The sequence below is a fragment of the Podarcis gaigeae genome (assembly GCF_964106915.1).
Source record: "Podarcis gaigeae genome assembly, chromosome: 6".
NCBI classification, from domain to species: Eukaryota; Metazoa; Chordata; class Lepidosauria; order Squamata; family Lacertidae; genus Podarcis; species Podarcis gaigeae.
In genome coordinates, this window is record NC_139682.1 from 96520671 (window position 1) to 96539250 (window position 18580).

The following is an 18580-nucleotide window of genomic DNA, read 5'->3' on the forward strand; positions in this document are numbered from 1 at the left end:
CTCTCTGCTTCTGCTGCTGTGCCTGTCCCAACCTCTTGTTTGTTGTGGCTGCCACTTGTCCTCAGCCCTGCTCCAGGAAGGACAGAAAGGGTGATGTGTGTGAGTTGTGCTTCCTTAGTGCTCTCCTGGTGCTGGAGAGCAGGACTGATGCCAGAGATGCAAGAGAATGAAGAGTACAGGGTATCAGGAACTTCTTGCGGGTGTCTTGAAGTGCTTGTTGGGGGTGGGGGGTGACATTGGCAGAGTTTACCTCACAATTCTTGCATACCCAGATACAGCTTGTTTTAGGACATACCTCTTTAATATTAAAACGTTTAAAAGTGATTCTTGGGAAAGTTGAAATGTGTAAAGAGAGAGCCCCTATTTGTCCAGTAAAACTTTCTCTTGTTTTTAAATTGTTTTAGCTCTTCTGTTCCTTCCACATCAGCATCAAATATTAGTCTATATCTTCAAGGCCCTCCACCCCATTCCAGGGATACAAAGAGTACACGTTGCTTTCTCTTTTCAATTATTCAAGTTAAGTGAGACATGTTTGCTTTTGTATGTTGACATGACTTTGTGTAACCTGAAATTCGTTGGTTTACAACTTTTTTATCCTGAGTGATAAAGTTTCTGGGTGGCTTGCATAGATAGATAGATAGATAGATAGATAGATAGATAGATAGATAGATAGACAGACAGACAGACAGACAGACAGACAGACAATTGTAAAATAGACATTAAAATCTAAAACAGAATAATACAGCAGCAGAATAAAACCAGTGATGGGGAATAAGAATTGTACTTTTTTTAAAAAAACAAAGCATTAAACATTTTTTTTGAGGAATAAAGAGATCTTCACCTGTCCTGGAAAAATCTTAAGGTAGGTGCCAGGTGAGGCTCTTTGGGAAGAACATTCCATAATCAGGCTTCTTCCTCCAATTCTACCCCCCCCCATCCCCTCTGCTTGCTCCTTCTGTACCCTCAAACACTTTCTGTTGTTTTTAATCTCTCCTTTTTACAGGCCTTCCGCCATACTGTTCCTTTTTTGTCCTCTTGCCCTCTCCACCCCCCACCCTGGAGATTGGAAAAGCTTCTGTATATCTGCCTTTCAAACCAACTGCTGCTGCTCCCCTCTCTCCCACACCACTTTTCTGGGGCACAGCAACCTTGTGGTCCATGTTGTGTACTACTATTTAGGATCCATGCTTGTGACTCTTCCTTATCTTTTCAAGGATAGAGGGTCTTAAAGATAGAGATTTGTGGCTGATCTGAAAGGTGAATCTGAATCCTGCACCACCATCCTTTGGAGCAGATTTTATGATCTGTTTCATGCTCAGTACAATCAGCTTCATGCTTGATTTGGTAGGCACACTTAACAGAATGTGTAATGAGGTGTTTGTGAGTAGAACACATTTTATGGCTTTAATGGTTTTCTCAGCATTTTATGTGAACCAGCTCTGTGTCCCTTCTGCATTTGGCAAATGCAAAACAAGCAATCATATCATGCTAAGTTTGCTTTGACACTAAAAGTTTGTTTATGCAATCAACTATTTAATGAAAAAGGATTTGAGGCCAGTGGGATTTTGAGTGTGGGTTGTAGCCAGACCACTGCACAGACACTAGGTTTCCTAGGAATATTGCCCAAACTCCCTGCCAAGATATATAGGATGACCCATCCAACTTGGAGCTTAAGTCACTGTGGAGAGCTGGCTTGCTTGTGCTTGGCTGATTAGAAAAAACAGCTATTGTCAGTCACCTTGTTTGCTTTCATTCCATTTTTGCCATCGGGATTGGTGGGAAAACAGAGTAAATTCCAGCTTCACTTGTCCAGCAGTTCTTGGAAAGAACTCTGTAAACATCCCTGGTGAGTAAGAGGCAACTAACTGCATCTCCCTTTCTGAGGGATGAGCCTTAGCCTAAAATTGAATAGCTTTCTATTACTTAAAAAGTATAAGCTGCTTTTTCTGTACAAGGAAACCCACAATGTGGCATACAGTAATTATAAAATAAAAGTACATTTTTTTAAAAAAATCAAGAATTCACATGTTATTGCCAGCTAATTTTTGTTGCTGTTTCAGAGTTATCTCTTCATCTGAGCCCAAAACTCATGCATCTGAGACTTGTTTAACATTCCAAATTGGTGGGATGAGGGAATCACATTTTTATAATGCTCTTTTGCATTAACCTGCCCCATCTCTCTGCAATTAGAATACCAGCACCATAAAGTGTGGGCTGAGCTAGAACCTTTCTTCCTGGCGTAGTAGGGTTCCTTCCCACAAGGAACCATTAGAAAATTACATTCCCTACCTGCAGTCTGAAGTGGTGCATTCCATTCTGCTGCATGTGTAGACCTGATCTTATAGCAAATCTGGGGTGGTATTCAACTGACTTTTTGCACTAGTGCAAGGAGATTTCCCCCTCTGGTGCCCATGTGTGCCCTCTGCCACCTCCAAATTTGCTCTGGAGGGTTAGTGGAACCCCTATAACATATTTAGGAGGCACACATTGGTGGGAGAGGGGAAGCGTGTTCTACTACACAAGGAGAAACTCTTGTGCTGATGAAATGTATACCTTCGCTCTACATTGAATACAACTCCTGCACATTACAAGGAATCTGGTTTTGGAATTTGGACTAGATTACTTTAAGGGTGCCACTGAAAGAAGTCCCAGGGTTTTGTTTGTTTGTTTTGCAGTAAATTGGGACTTGTAATTTGCCTGTATTTGCTTATCCTTAGGGCACTGTGGTTGTACAATTTCTAGTATGCGGCTCCAGGAAGAGTAATCAATCTTTGACATGAAATTTCTTTCTTTCTTTCTTTCTTTCTTTCTTTCTTTCTTTCTTCCTTTCTTCCTTTCTTCCTTTCTTCCTTTCTTCCTTTCTTCCTTTCTTCCTTTCTTCCTTTCTTCCTTTCTTTCTTTTGCATCTCCAAGGGAAAGAGTAAAATTTCAGGTGGGAGCTGCCTCCCCCTTGGCTTAAGAAGTGTTGTGATTTGCTCTTGTATCCTGAGTTATCCAGCACAGATAGGCTCTTCAGTCTCCCACCATTAGATACTTACTGTTAGGCTGTACATCTGTTGGTCATGACCCTACAGCCTTCAGGCTTGGTTCCCTTAATCCTTAGTCTGAATCTCAGGAGACCTGGTAACCCTAATTTCAGGTTGAAGCTAGAGTGGTCAGTCTGAAACAATGCAGAGCATTTAGGGGCTGATCCACATTCTAGTGGTTAGTCATGCCTTATAAAAGCCTGTCTGGGACTGTAAGAAAATAGTCATCTGAAACATTACACCATTTTATTAACTGTGGAATTCAAATGTTTCTGTTAGAGTGCTTAAAATAAAAAGCCCATCTTGCTGTTCTTTCGTTCTGTTAGAAGCAAAAGCTATAAAAACAGATTGGGTAGATTAGCTGAGGTATTGGACCATAATCAACACTATAGAGAGTGGCCTCTGAAAAATAAATTAGGCAAATTGATTACTTTTGCTCTCTTTTGGACCATCTTGAAACTTTTTATAGAAATGCTGTTTATATTCTAAATTTTCTGACTTGAACTATCTTATTTAAATAATAATAATAATAATAATAATAATAATAATAATAATAATAATAATTTATTTATACCCCACCCACTCTGGGCGGCTTCCAACAGAATATTAAAATACAATAGTCTATTAAACATTAAAAGCTTCCCTAAACAGGTCTGCCCTCAGATGTCTTCTAAAAATCTGGTAGTTGTTTTTCTCTTTGACATCTGGTGGGAGGGCGTTCCACAGGTCGGGTGCCACTACTGAGAAGGCCCTCTACCTGGTTCCCTATAACTTGGCTTCTTGCAGCAAGGGAACCGCCAGAAGACCCTCAGCACTGGACCTCGGTGTCCAGGCTGAACGATGGGGGTGGAGATGCTCCTTCAGGTATACTGGACTGAGGCCGTTTAGGGCTTTAAAGGTCAGCACCAACACTTCTGAATTGTGCTCGGAAACGTACTGGGAGCCAGTGTAGGTCTTTCAAGACCGGTGTTATGTGGTCTCGGCAGCTGTTCCCAGTCACCAGTCTAGCTGCCGCATTCTGGATTAGTTGTAGTTTCTGAGTCACCTTCAAATGTAGCCCCATGTAGAGCGCATTGCAGTAGTCCAAGCAGAAGATAACCAGAGCACGCCCCACTCTGGCAAGACAGTGCGCAGGCAAGTAGGGTCTCAGCTGGCATACGAGATGGAGCTGGTAGACAGCCGCCCTGGGCACAGAATTAACCTGTAACTCCATGGACAGTTGTGAGTCCAAAATGACACTCAGGCTGTGCACCTGGTCCTTCAGGGGCACAGTTGCTCCATTCAGGACCAGGGAGCCCCCCACACCTGCCTGTTTTCTGTTCCCTAGAAACAATACTTCTGAATTGTTGGGATTCAACCTCAAGTTGTTAGCCGCCATCCATCCTCCAACCGCCTCCAAACACTATTTAGAACTTAAAGAAACATCTTTGGCGAAGAATGGTAAAGATTCAGATCACAAAAGAAAATATAACAGGTTGTTCCATAGTCATGACTGTCTCACACTTTCCTTATACGCTGCTCTCTTGGACTGGCAGCAGATCCTTGACTACAGTGGATGCTCGGGTTGTGAATGTGATCCGTGCGGGAGGCACGTTCACAACCCACAGCTTTCGCAACCCACAGCCCCACGTCTGCACACGTGGTGCTTCTGCGCATGCACAAAGCGTGATTTAGAGCTTCTGCGCATGCGTGAGCACCGGAACCCGGAAGTAACCCGTTCCTTTACTTCTGGGTTTGGCATGGTGCGCAACCCGAAAACATGTAACCTGAAGCGTCTGTAACCCGAGGTGTGACTGTACTTAGAAGTCTGTGGGTATAAGGTTGGCTTAAGAGCACTTTATTTGGAGTGAGCTCTTCCTAAGAGCTGGAAATGTTTGGCCCAGCTTTTTATGTGACTGTGATACTCTGGTTCCTCTTCAGATCATATAAATCTTTCGCCTTTTTTATGTGACTGTGAGTCTGTTTATAACCAAGCTATAGCTGAAATCTTGTGTTCTACTAATTGCTATAGCAAATGAGAATGGAACTTTGGATGGTACAGGGCAGTAAATATATCCATTTCTATTTTTCTTCCTTTTGTCACTGTATTTTCAAACATATATTGAGACCTATTAAAGCCAGTGACTTGCATTAAAACCACAACAACCTAAGATCCTTTAGGCTTCTAAGAGCTAGGGCCTTGAAGCCTGCTTTAATAATTTCATGTGACCTGGTGGTTGTGTTGCAGAGTGGATCAAATGAGTCTCCCAAGCAAAGATCTGGAGAAAATTCCCTGATCTGTGCTTGAGGGAATTGCCAGATTAACTGGCAGGAGGAGGCCCAGAACAGATGGTTATAATAGTGTTTTCTGAGCAGCATCTATGGAACTGTATGTTTGTACAAATGGAACCAGCCCACTCCTTGAAATAATTTCCCCCTCATATGCCTACCATCATCACACAAATACATCAATAGTAAAATTCTACAGCTATCTCCTGAACAAACTCAAAAAAATCTACATGTTTTCTGCTGTTTGCTCTTAAGAACTGATGAGCTTAAAGCCAATCAGATCCACAGTGGCTTTATCTCGCCCTACATTAAGGCGCCTCCAGTGCCTCTTTTGAGGTTACTGATGCTGATGCATCAGACAAGGCATTTTGCCCACAAATGCTTGTAGACTCTTTGTTACCAGAGCAGCATCACTGGACCTTTGTACAAAAAGAAGTCAAGTCTCCCTCATCTTGCTGCAAGAGCTTCTTTGCTGTGTCCTGATTTATAGTGACCTCGGAGAGAGGTGGTCTGTCACTTTTCACCTGCGAGTAGTCTGTAACATGATTTAGTTACATATTTAATTGAACAGCGCCCAGAAGAAGTTTTCACATCTCTGAAGGTAGCTGGAATCATTAATCAGAAAACTTCAAAGTGTGTGACACTTATGACGATGAAAGGAAGCATAACACTTTAGTTGGCCACAGATCAGATGGTGCTTGTTTCCAGAAAACATTTGGTCTCTTCTCTTGTTTCCAGTGAAACACATGATGGAGCATTTCTAGCATTGTCAGATCAATGTGTTTTCCCTTTGTATGTTGTTGTATTTTGGGTGGTCACCCAAGCATGTAAGGGGCATTCTGCAGTGATTATAAAAGATTAACCCATGGGATGACAGTAGAGGGTGATTTACCATTGCTGTGGCATCTAGATTCTGTGTAGCGGTATTGCATGGAGACAACAGGGAGCCAAAAAAATGTCCACAGTCAAGAAGAAAATTAAGATTTAAGGAAAGGGCCAGAAAGCAAAGCTTAAGGAAGTGTTTTAATTTGGCATGCGTGACCCTTTGCAGTAGTTTATGTGTTCCTACCCAAAGTGAGCTGCAGGGAAAAGTTTATGTTTCTGAGAGGGCCTCACTTAGAAGGCCCTCAGCTCAATCAAAGACATGAGGGTGGGATAACTTGCAAGGGAGGAGAAGAAATGCACTTCACACATTCCACAGCACCAGGCAAGATTGTCTCTGTGTTTCAGGTCACCTTTTCCTACTTCCCATGCCCCACCATGTTTGCCTTCCATTTGTCTCTGTAATGTGCCGCCACCACCACCTCTTCTCTCTTCCAGTCTTAAGATGTTCTCTTTCCCTTCCTCCTCCCATGCTTAAGCATGCACTGTTTATGGCAAGACTTTTATGTACCACAAGTACAGTACTAGATTGCTCCACTGTTCCATTTCAGCTTATATGTTTGATTTTGTAATGGTTCTAGGGGTTGCTCGTGCGTAAGTTGCCGCCACTCCTGGCTAGGTTGCCTGGTTGAACCCTTTCTGTCTGGACAGCCTTTCACCCGTGGCTGTCTCAATCGCTGGCAGAATCCGTCAGTGGGCGTTTCTTGAACTTCTTCCAGCAAAGAAGTTCTTTGACGCCAAGTCTCCTCCTACTCTCCCTGCGCAGAAGTCTTCTGCGCAGGGAGGGTGTGGGCAGCGGAGTGCCCGTGCTCTCCCCGCTGGTCTCCGGCGAGGAGTCCTGGAGCCTCCTCTCCGATTCCCCCATCTGCCCCCCTTCTCCACTGGTGTTACGCTGATTTCCTTCCCCAGCAGATGGGCTGCCTCTCTCCCTACTGGGACCCTCTCCGGCATCCCTCCGGAGCCTTCCCTCCGCCTCTGGCTCCGATGGCAGTTCCCTGACAGATTTCTACCTATATCTAGGTAGATACTAAACAGTCCAAAACAGCTGGGTAGAAGAAAAGGAAGATTACAGGTAGAACATGTACTAATTTTATACTTGCTGCAAATTCTCCAAATTCAGCAGGGCTCAGTTACCATTCCAAAGCAACACTTTCCACTAAGCAATAAATTTGGATATGAAACAAATTACTTTGCCCTGTAACCTGCTGCAGTTTTACTGAACTCATTTTGCAAAGTCCATTCAGTAAGTGAAATTTGAGGGGGGGGAAATTTGGAAGAAATTATTTTTTATCCTGCTGTGTACATAAACTTAAGATGAAAAAAAATCTACTAAATGAGTATCCTTCTAGCAAAAAAACAGCAGAAGATATTGTGGAACCTTTAAAGATTTTATTATGACATACACTTTTGTGAACTAGGGTCCATTTCATTAGATCAGTCTGTAATTAAACCCCTGTGCTCAATTGCTGCCAAAACAAGGAAGAAAAAACCCCAAGCTATTCATTGGCAATTTTAACACTTGAGATATAAATAACCAAAATGTGTTATTAGTAATAGTAGCAGATGTAGGAAGAGATTGAAATATGAACCTTAAAAGCCCACCATCTGCTATTTTCATGTGATGTGTCAGCTATAGACTGAATAAATCACAACACTTTAGACACCAAAACAGATGACAGTATAGCTTTGAGCCAAAATTTACACTTTGATGAAATGACAATCTAAGGAGAAGTCTTAGGCCCGAGTGCTTGGCATGATGTCTGGAAAACTATCAGCTTGGAAAAATGAGATTGCCAAAGTTAGCCCCTGACTCCAGCAGTTTTATTTTTTTCAAGGCTATCTTCCTAATTCAGTGACCTCCTAAACCAGATGTTCTATATACATTCTAAACTCAACCCAATATGCTTCTTTAATCAAGCTGAGTATACAGAAAAAACTTCTTATACAGTAACTATGGAAAACCAAAGAATGAACACTCTTTTCAGGGGTAGGGAATGTGGGCTTTTTGGATGTTGTTGGACTCCCAATTCTCATTGACCACTGCAATGTGGCCAGTGGTCAGAAATTATAGGAAGCCTCTGGATCTTCCATATCCTTGCTCTAGTTTCTTAACCACAGCTACAGCTAGGAAGGGCACTGGATGCCTGGCTTGTGAAGAAGCACCACTCAGCAGGAAGCCCTATGGTGGTATTTACTTATTTTTTCCAGATTGGTACCCTCCGTTTTTATCAAATGAACCTTGGGGCTTTCTGAGACTGAATGATCCTTGGTTTATAATGTGGCTTTACTTATACCGTGTTCAGATGGCTCTTCTTGCCTCTAAATTTATTTTTCAGCTGCCCCAAGAAAGCCAGATAGCTCTTAGGTTTCAAGCTTCTCTGCCATTAGAGAAGCCAGTTTTGATCATTTTGCTCCTGTCTTCATTGAACAGCATCCAAAAACAGGGCCGTCGCCATTGCTATTGCCAAAAGTTTTTGTAGTGTGGGTAAGAATCTTAAGTTGTTTGCCATAGCTATTCTTTAAACTGTAAGATCTTTGAACATCTGCCATAACAAAAAAGGCATCTTAGGGGAGTCATGGCACTCTTAATACCAGGTTTGATTTTAAAACACTCAGTGTGCCCATCCCATCTTAATCCAAAGCAGTCCACTGCTTCTTGTTGGCGCAAGCAAACCACTGGGCATTCTGAGTAGAATTCCTATGTTGGGTTGTCTTGTGATTTATTACTGATCCTAACTCTTGAAAATGCAGTTTGCTATCTCTGGACTGTATGGGCAAAAAGTGATGTTTCAGAAGCTCCTTGGCTATGAACATCCTTAGCCTTGCCTTAACTCAGATTTGATTTGTTATGAAGACTGTGAATGCACAGTCTTCACGGTCACAGTTTTCCCAGTGCAACATAATACATGCTTAGCAACTTAATGCATATTTAAATATTTTTCAGGATCACCTGTTGTTGCCTGCTACCACCCATAATAAGACCAGACGACCAAAGATGTCAATAGTATTGCCAGCAATAAACATCAGTGGTGAGTGTTATGTTTAACCTGTTGGAGAAGTTATTTTACAAAAGTCCAGTTGACTATATTGCTTATGGAAATGTAAGTCATGATGAACAAAGCTTGAAGTGTTTATTTATAATGATGGTGTCATGATAACTTTTGTATTATTGAATAAGGGCCAGCAGAATGAAATGCTTTTCCTGGACCAGGCATCCCCAGATGTTTTGGCCTACAACTCCCATGATCCCTAGCTAACAGGACCAGTGGTCAGGGATGATGGGAATTGTAGTCCAAAACATCTGGAGGGCCAAAGGTTGGGGAAGCCTGTCCTGGACTATACCACTTCAAGAGGCAAGGGTGAGCAACTGAATGTTAGAATATTTTAGAAAAACACCCAACCTAGCCCCTTTACTTCCAAATTCAGCATGTCAAGGTGGGGAGGGGGCAGCAGGGGGGAGGCTTCTGATTAACTTTCTTCCTGGCATGCCATTTCATGCAACAGTACATAAAATATAAAGGCAAACCAGCATGCACAGATTTGTTTTCTCAGGAGCTTTTATTGGGTAGTGCTAGTCTGCTAGACTGGATGCTACCGTTTGTTATTGTTGTTGTTTGTTCTTTTCTATTGTTTAATTGTCCTTGGACACCATTCTGGCTATTTTATTACAGAAACTCAGTGATTAAGTTTATATATATATAAATAATGACTAGAGGCTAAATGTTTCTTTTAAGATGACCATTTGGGGAGGGGGGTTGTGTTACAAAGCAAACAAAGTAAACAGAAAAACAGGGAACGGTATATCTGTTGTCTCCACTTTTAATTGAGTTTGTGTACGTTTAGTGAGAGACATTTTTGTTACAGACATCTTGCAGTTGGGGGAAAGGAGGGGGGTTGTGTCAGCATCACATGGATAAGTCCTTTGTTTGTTACAGATAGGTAGCCGTGTTGGTCTGCCATAGTCAAAACAAAAAAAATTCCTTCCAGTAGCACCTTAAAGACCAACTAAGTTAGTTCTTGGTATGAGCTTTCGTGTGCATGCACACTTCTTCAGATACCTGAAGATACCTGAAGAAGTGTGCATGCACACGAAAGCTCACAAAAGGGATGTGGGTGGCGCTGTGGTCTAAACCACTGAACCTAGGGCTTGCAGTTCTGAAGGTCGGCAGTTCGAATCCCCGTGACGGGGTGAGCGCCTGTTGCTCGGTTCCTGCTCCTGCCAACTTACCAGTTTGAAAACACGTCAAAGTGCAAGTAGATAAATAGGTACCGCTCTAATGGGAAGGTAAACGGCGTTTCCATGTGCTGCTCTGGTTTGCCAGAAGCGGCTTAGTCATGCTGGCCACATGACCCGGAAGCTGCACGCCGGCTCCCTCGGCCAATAAAGCGAGATGAGCACCACAACCCCAGAGTCAGTCACGACTGGACCTAATGGTCAGGGGTCCCTTTACCTTTACCTTACACAAACAAAGGAAAAACAAAAAAAATTCCTTCCAGTAGCACCTTAAAGACCAACTAAGTTAGTTCTTGGTATGAGCTTTCGTGTGCATGCACACTTCTTCAGATACCTGAAGATACCTGAAGAAGTGTGCATGCACACGAAAGCTCATACCAAGAACTAACTTAGTTGGTCTTTAAGGTGCTACTGGAAGGAATTTTTTTTGTTTTTCCTTTGTTTGTGTAAGGTAAAGGTAAAGGGACCCCTGACCATTAGGTCCAGTCGTGACTGACTCTGGGGTTGTGGTGCTCATCTCGCTTTATTGGCCGAGGGAGCCGGCGTGCAGCTTCCGGGTCATGTGGCCAGCATGACTAAGCCGCTTCTGGCAAACCAGAGCAGCACATGGAAACGCCGTTTACCTTCCCATTAGAGCGGTACCTATTTATCTACTTGCACTTTGACGTGTTTTCAAACTGGTAAGTTGGCAGGAGCAGGAACCGAGCAACAGGCGCTCACCCCGTCACGGGGATTCGAACTGCCGACCTTCAGAACTGCAAGCCCTAGGTTCAGTGGTTTAGACCACAGCGCCACCCACATCCCTTTTGTTTGTGTACTTACTTGCTTTTATTGGTATTGTGAAATATTAGGGGTTCCCAAGCTTGGTGGGTTGTGTTTAGTTGATTGCAATGTGGCTCATTTGTGTGAGGGAGGCAGGATGGTTGTTGGGTCAGGTTAGCCATATGGATTCGTATGCTGTTGGAGGGGATAGGTCATTGTCCTGTTGTGCTGTGTATGTAATGAAGGAGAACCACAGTGGGACCAAAATTGTTTTCTGACCAGGAAGAATTTCTGCCAAAGGAATGAATCAGTCTGCATCCTAACAGTTATAGTTTCCTAAACATTATGGCAACATAAGGGCAACAATCTAACCACACTGTAGAAAGGGAAACAGTTATAAAATGGATAAAACTTTGGTTTTGATATTCATTTGCATGAAGAATGTTTCCAACACCTATGCAGTGGGAGCCATTTCTTAGTAGAGCTCTGAATTTAACACCTGCAAGCATGTGGTTTATCGCTTGCAGGCTGAATTCTGATACGGAAATCTTACAGCTTCTTTGGAAAACTGCCTTTGATTGCAAAGGGGAGCAAAGAGTGTTTCTAAAGAACGTGAAAAGAATTGTTGTAGCATGTAAGAAACAAATATTTGGGAGGGAAGAGGGATTGTGCAGCTATGTTGTCTGATCTTTGAAGTCTTCAAGTGTATTTACTGGGAAGCTTGGACAAGAAAGGGTACTGGGTGGGGTGAGGGAGTCAAGCACTGAGACAACAAAAGACATCAGTTCACAAGGGTGAATATTAGTCAATCTGTTTAATAAAGTAGCTAGGGATAATTGATTTCATCTCTCAGATGAGTGAAAATATTCTACATGCATCTTTGCCTCATTCCAGTTATGGAATAAGAATACCTCTTGGGGTGAGGATGAAGTGGGGGCTTCTGCCACTTTTGTGCAAAGGGTTGTCTCCTGGAGAGATTCTCCCTTTTTCTTCCCTCTCCCTGCAGGTTATTGTAGCTTGGACAGCAACTAGTGGTAGTTGTTGGTTGTTGTTGTTTTAAAGGAGAGTCACATTGAGGATGTGAGAGGCTTGTGGATTAGCCACCACCTTCCCAATTGGTAGCAAATTTGCTGCCATAACAATGGCAACCCTTCCACACATCCCTCTAAATAACACTTTTTTAAAAAGCCTTTGGGTTGGCAGTTGGGGGTGGAGAGGCAGATGATTTACCTGAGGTAGCCAGATTTGGACCTTGAGCTTCCAGAGGCTGATGTAGATACTTGGAACAGGTGTTTTGATCGCAGAAGTGGACAGTAGGGCCTGGTTAGATGTCCCATAGTTAGATAGTAAGGCTTAGTTAGATGCTCCTGGTTAGATATCCTTACCCACAGCCCAGGGACCCGTGTTCCTCTCTCCATGAAGCTCTATAACAATGCAACCGCCCTCATAATTCTCTTGCCCATTACAGCCAGCTCTGGGAATTTTATATACATAGGAAGCCTTTTTTGTGCTAGGCTAGCTAAATCTTCTGAATCAAGCCTGCAGTAGTTCTTCACCATGATTGTGAGTAGACAGAGAAATCTTATTTATTTCTATCCTCCCCCCTCCCTTGGCCAAAGCTGGGCATTTTTTTTCCTTTGTACCAAGGAACGTGAAAAGCTATTCCAGTTCTGTTCAACAGCTGTTTGTGCAGTTGCAGATGTTACATTTCTATCAACGCTTTTATCCCAAATCATTTAGCTTTTTCCAGCTGCTGGTTCTATGCTCCAGCAACTCACTGTAAAAAATGAGTTGCTTAGATTATGCTGTCAAATACCTTGGGCAGTGGTTTTATAAGGGAAGGAGCAGGGGCCATGTCTTTCTATACCATAGGAAGGATGTAGCTGCTTCTTGAAATACTTTCAAAGCCACAGTAAGTTTCCCCACTGATTTATTATCAGGCTTAGTGTAGCAGCATGTAGTGAAATAACTGCCAAACTGTGCACCATAAACTGAACCTAATTTAAATAAATCAGATTAGACTATGAACCTAAAATACCCACCCACAGAAGAGGCTGCCCAGCTGTGCATCATGAAAAGTAAATTAGGTTTAATTGAAAGATTTGGTTTAATCTAAATAAATTAGACTTTGAGCCTATGAGCCTAAAGTACCCACCCACAGAAGAGGCTGCCTGTCACATCTCCACATGATTCTCCAGCCGAGCCTCTTTCTGTTAAGAGCATGAAGACAACAGAATGAAGAAAACAGCCTCTCCTCCCCATCCCCGTTTATCACCAGCAGTTGTCTTTAAGAAGTGCAGTTCCATTTAGTTACCATTGGTAGACTTTCCTTCCATAAATTTGCAGAATCCCATTTTAAACCTCTCTCTACCTATGACCCTCACCACAGCTTATAATCATAGAACTGTAGCGTTGGAAGAGACTCGAGGGTCATCTAGTCCAACCCCCTGTAATGCAGGAATCTCAGCAAAAGCATCCATGACAGATGGCCATCCAACCTCTGCTTGAAAACCTCCAAGGAAGGAGAGTCCACAAGCTCCCCAGGGAGTTCACTCCACTGTTGAGCAGCTCTTACTGTTAGAAAGTTATTCCTGATGCTTAGTTAGAATCTCCTTTCTTGTAACTTGAAGCCATTGGTTTGGGTCCTACCCTACAGAACAGGAGAAAACAAGTTTGCTCCATCTTCCATGTGACAGTCCTTCAGATATTTGAAGATGGCTATCATATTTCCTTTCAATGTCCTCTTTTCCAGTCCCATACCCAACTCCCTTAACCATTCCTCATAAGGCTTGGTTTTCCGGACCCTTGATCATCTTGATTAGCCTCCTCTGCACACATTCCAGCTTGTCAGCATCCTTCATAAACTGTGGTGCCCAGTATTCCAGGTGTGGTCTGATCAAGGGAGAACAGAGTGGTACTATTACTTCCCTTGATCTGAATACCATACTGCTGTTGATGCAGCCTAGAATAGAATTAGCTTTTTTGCTGCTGTATCACACTATTGACTCATGTTAAGCTTGTGGTCTACTAAGCCTCTTGGCAGCAAGTTCCATAAATTAATTTTGCATTGTGAGAAGTAATGTTCTGCTTAAAAAAAAAAAAAAGAAAGTCTTGCCGGGGGGGGGGGGGTTACTGGGTGGTTGTTTTTGCTTTGATTATGTATTTTGTGGTTTTATATTTTGATTTTATTCTGTGAACCACCTGGAGACCTCCGGGTATAGGATGGCATAATAATAATAATAATAATAATAATAATAATAATAATAATAATAATGGATCTCTGCCCATTAACCATATTGACATCCTCTCAGACTTTTGGGGGCCACCTGAAGCAATAAAAGTCTTGTCCTGATGAGATTCAAATGAAGTTGGAGCTTCAAATGAAAAGTTGAGATTCAAATGAAGTCTGGTGGGAGGGGGTTCCACAAGGCAGGTGCCACTACCGAGAAGATCCTCTGCCTGGTTCCCTGTAGCTTTGCTTCTTGCAATGAGGGAACTGCCAGAAGGCCCTCGGCGCTGGACCTCAGCGTCCGGGCAGAACAAGGGGGATGGAGATGCTCCTTCAGGTATACTGGGCCGAGGCCGTTTAGGGCTTATTAAGACATATTCAGAAGAATCGATATAAATATGGGCCATACCCTACATTAAAAGGAACGAAGGGCCTCCTCCAAGTGTAGGAAGTTATATAATGGTAAATGTTTTGTGCTGGAGTGGGTTTTTGCAGATCAGTACAATGTTTAGCATATGGAATAATTTAGCAGAATAAGCTACTGAGTCACAGAACATCATTGGATGTACAGTGGTGCCTCGCAAGATGAAAAGAATCCGTTCTGCGAGTCTCTTCGTCTAGCGGTTTTTTTGTCTTGCGAAGCAAGCCCATTGACGGCTTAGCGGATTAGCACTATTAGCGGCTTTTAGCATCTTAGCGGATAAGCGGCTTAGAAAAAGGGGGGGAGGGGAAAAAACCCCGCAGGAACTCGCAAAACATTTTCGTCTTGCGAAGCAAGCCCATAGGAAATTCGTTTTGCGAAGCACCTCCAAAATGGAAAACTCTTTCGTCTAGCGAGTTTTCCGTCTTGCGAGGCATTCGTCTTGCGGGGCACCACTGTAACAGTAGACTGAATGGTGCATGTAAATAGGAAGCATGCAGAGTGACAAGGAGGCCAAGGGATCCTCAGAAGTGAGCAGCACAAGAAATAGCTTCTCTCCTTTCTCCCCTTAAATATGGAGGCGGGGTGTTTATAGGATGCTTCCATATTTAAAGCAAATTCCAAAAGAGAGTAACCACCAGTGAAAACAACAATTCTACAAACGTGTGTAAAACGTGTGTAAACGTAGTTTTAAAGCCCCGGCATCCCTGACCGCATCCAAGTAGCACTTTCTTGCCCCTGTCCTTTTTGTACTATGAGAGTGGGGTTCCTTCTCTGCCCTTTACCCAAGTCTCCACATATCTGCCTATGCCTGATTCCATCACTTGCAACTAAATGAAAAGCCACTCTTCATTGCAGTCATCCAGCCAGGGTCAGCTGCTAAAGATTATTGTATACAGCAAGAAACTGGAGCTTGCCATCCACTCCCAGGCCACTGACAGGAGCATCTTTATGTTCTGCTGAGATTCCTTGAGCTTGAAGGAGGGCAGGAGAACTCTTAGACCTTGCACTGAGCCCCAGAGAACCTTGGAAAGCAGTGAGACATCTCACTGCTTTCCAAGCAGTTTCTAGACACAAAGAAAAATGGATGATCCCTCTCCTCCTAGCTCAGAGGAAGGCAAGGGGCTTCTCCTGCAGTCACACTGGGCCATGGAAGCACCCTAACTTGCAGTGTGGCATCACAATAAAACCTCTGGGGTGAGAGGAGCAGCATTGGTGACAAACAAGGAATTCGGCTGACTACCAAGGCCAGTCACAATTTGGTCATTTTGCAGCATGTGTACTCTTGACAAGAAGCTACAACAAGCGTCCTGAGTGCTTTGATACAATACACCCATTTTAAAATAACTGTTTGCCACATTTGTTTATTCCTTTGAAGTATTTGTTATCTAACCCAAAAATGTAATGTGGTCTCTTCACACAAGAAGATGAAGAGAGAGGGCATGTCTTGATAGTTGAAATGATTTGGTCCTTAGTTGAAAGCTATTTAACATGCTTTGAAGGAAGTCGATGTACCATGTTCCAGAATGTTGAGGAGTCTGGGATCTTGCCATTCACTGTCGGTTGTCAGTCACTCTGGGACTGCGGCGAAGGATAGACTTAAGAATGTTACTGAGGAAGGCCAGGCTTGGCCAGATGGGAGGATGCTCTGGGGGAGCGGAAGGGGCTAAGGGAAGGTCTGGGAAGGGTGTGTTTGACTGTTGGGAAATTGGGAAAGGGTGAGTTTGGCTGGGTTGGTTCTCAGTTTATTAAAGCTCACTCTAGTTCTTATGAACCACTTTAAAGAATGTATACATTCCAAGGTATATGCATATGTGAGCAAAATATATTTTTACTTCTAAAACAAAGAGGGCCACCCTTGATTAGAAAAAAATGGCCTGAGTCTTTTTATATATAAAGGTTATTGAAACTCTGCTTGAGAGTTCATATGTGTTTAGTCACTTGGACAGGAAACAGTTGAGAAATTAAATATAAAAGCAAATTCTTCAGGGATTTTACATCCTGCCTTGTTTTTCTAAGTTGCCGCCTTTTGTATTAAAGCAACAGAAACTCCCCCCCCCCTTTTTTTTTTAAGAGAGAGAGAGAAAGAGAGATGATAGAAGCTGGCTAGAATGAGAGAATGATTTGCCTCTTTAATGTTCTGGGGAATCTGGCTATAGTTCTCAATGTTGAATGGAACAGAATCTCCACCCAAAAGCATCTGAAATTGAAAATCAAATGTGCAAATTGTGTGAGCTTGCTGTAACCATAAGCAGATCTGCATAAATCTTATTGATTTGCATAGTTCTTTCAGCAATGATTGCGGTTTTCCTTGGCAGAGAATTAAGACTTTTCATGTTTAGCATTATCAGCTGTTTTACACATATGGCTTCTAATAGTCATATGGCTAAGTATATCCCATAGAATTTTTCTCTAACTAGTAAGAGTGTGGTTTGAAACAATGTGGTATATAATTATGTTGCTAAAGCAAAGGGTATCTATTCCTCTTCGCAGACTGGATGTGTGATAGCCTATGTTAGGCACTCAGTGAGGAAAAACAAATATTCTACACAAACATCTCATTCTGCCCCTGCAGTTGCATGATTTTTATTTTCAAACCATTTTTATTTTGGTTTGTTTCAGTATCAGTAAGCAGAACATAAATTATGGTTTAGGATTAGTCTGTTTTAATCAAATACTTCAACTCTTGTACCTTTTGAATGGCTTTTGTTAATATTTAGGTCTGCTAACCCAGTGGCGTAGTGTGGGTTGCCGGCACCTGGGGTGGGCAAGCCGCCAATACTGCCAGAGCGCCTCTCCGGAGCCAAGCAGGGCTGTACTACACTGCACCACCTGCCTGCCTGCACAGGGGAGAGCCCTGTTGGACAACGTGGACTTGGTGGGCGAATCCCTCCAACTCCTGCAGTGAGGACTACACTGCAGAGGCTGGATTACACTGGGGCCGTCCCTTGCCCACTTCCCTCTGTCCTCGCCCACTCACCGTGGGCCTGAGCTGCTCTGCTGCCTTTGCCAGGGTGGGGTAGGGATTTCTTTGGAAGCCAGCACCTGCATGGGAGTGCCTGATTGTACCCCCCATGCTACGCCACTGTGCTGACCTCTTTGGTGGTGGTGGCTCTTTTAATCTGCAGCAGGAGGTTTAAGGAAGTCCTCAACCGATCAAGCCCCCTTCCTCCAGTTCATGGGAGTCAGAGGGCCTCAGGTGCCTTCGCCCAGGAGAAAGAGGGAGCCCAGGTGAAGGAAAAGGTGGCGGCAGCACCAAGCAGCCCTGCTCTGCAACCAAGTTTCAACATCATGATGTATCACCAGATTGCAATGTTTCGCTGGTGATACAACGCAGTGTTGAAAAGCTGACATCACCCAGCCGTAGTCTTCACAAAAAAGAAATAAGCATAGCGTTAAGATTATAATGCTTATAATCTTAGGGCAGTTGGACTTGTAGAACTTTTCATGTGCTGGTAGCTTCTGTGGATTTATCTGGATTGTAACGCAAGTATATGCCATTAGAGAAGAACAGTCAGGATCTTTTTGTAACCTGGAAAACCTATTTAATATCTCAATAAGACCATCCAATGTCTTGAACTTCAAAAGGAGTATGTGCCAGGACTTATTTTTAAATTTTTAATGAAACAGTTCACAGATTTATGATAGGTGTCCATCCTGGCTGTAATAGACGGCTTGCAAGAACTTTGCTGTAAACCATGCATTTCCGTGAGCTTTATATCATATTTAACTTGTACTTGTAAGTAGATGTAAGTATA

At 43.0% G+C, this 18580-nt stretch overlaps 1 protein-coding gene and 1 long non-coding RNA gene across 3 annotated transcripts in view; one reads left to right on the forward strand and one right to left on the reverse strand.

Moving 5' to 3' along the window:
* LOC310846878 overlaps positions 1-18580 on the reverse strand; it is a 196623-nt gene that overhangs the window by 175245 nt on the left and 2798 nt on the right. The gene's annotated exons all lie outside the window — the stretch shown is intronic.
* The window catches only part of ATF6 (activating transcription factor 6), an 84718-nt gene that overhangs the window by 45480 nt on the left and 20658 nt on the right, over positions 1-18580 (forward strand). For both annotated transcript variants that reach the window (XM_083743861.1, XM_083743862.1), the window contains exon 15: positions 9121-9205. In XM_083743861.1, coding sequence (XP_083599987.1) covers positions 9121-9205 — 85 coding nt within the window. The remainder of the gene's footprint in view (positions 1-9120; positions 9206-18580) is intronic.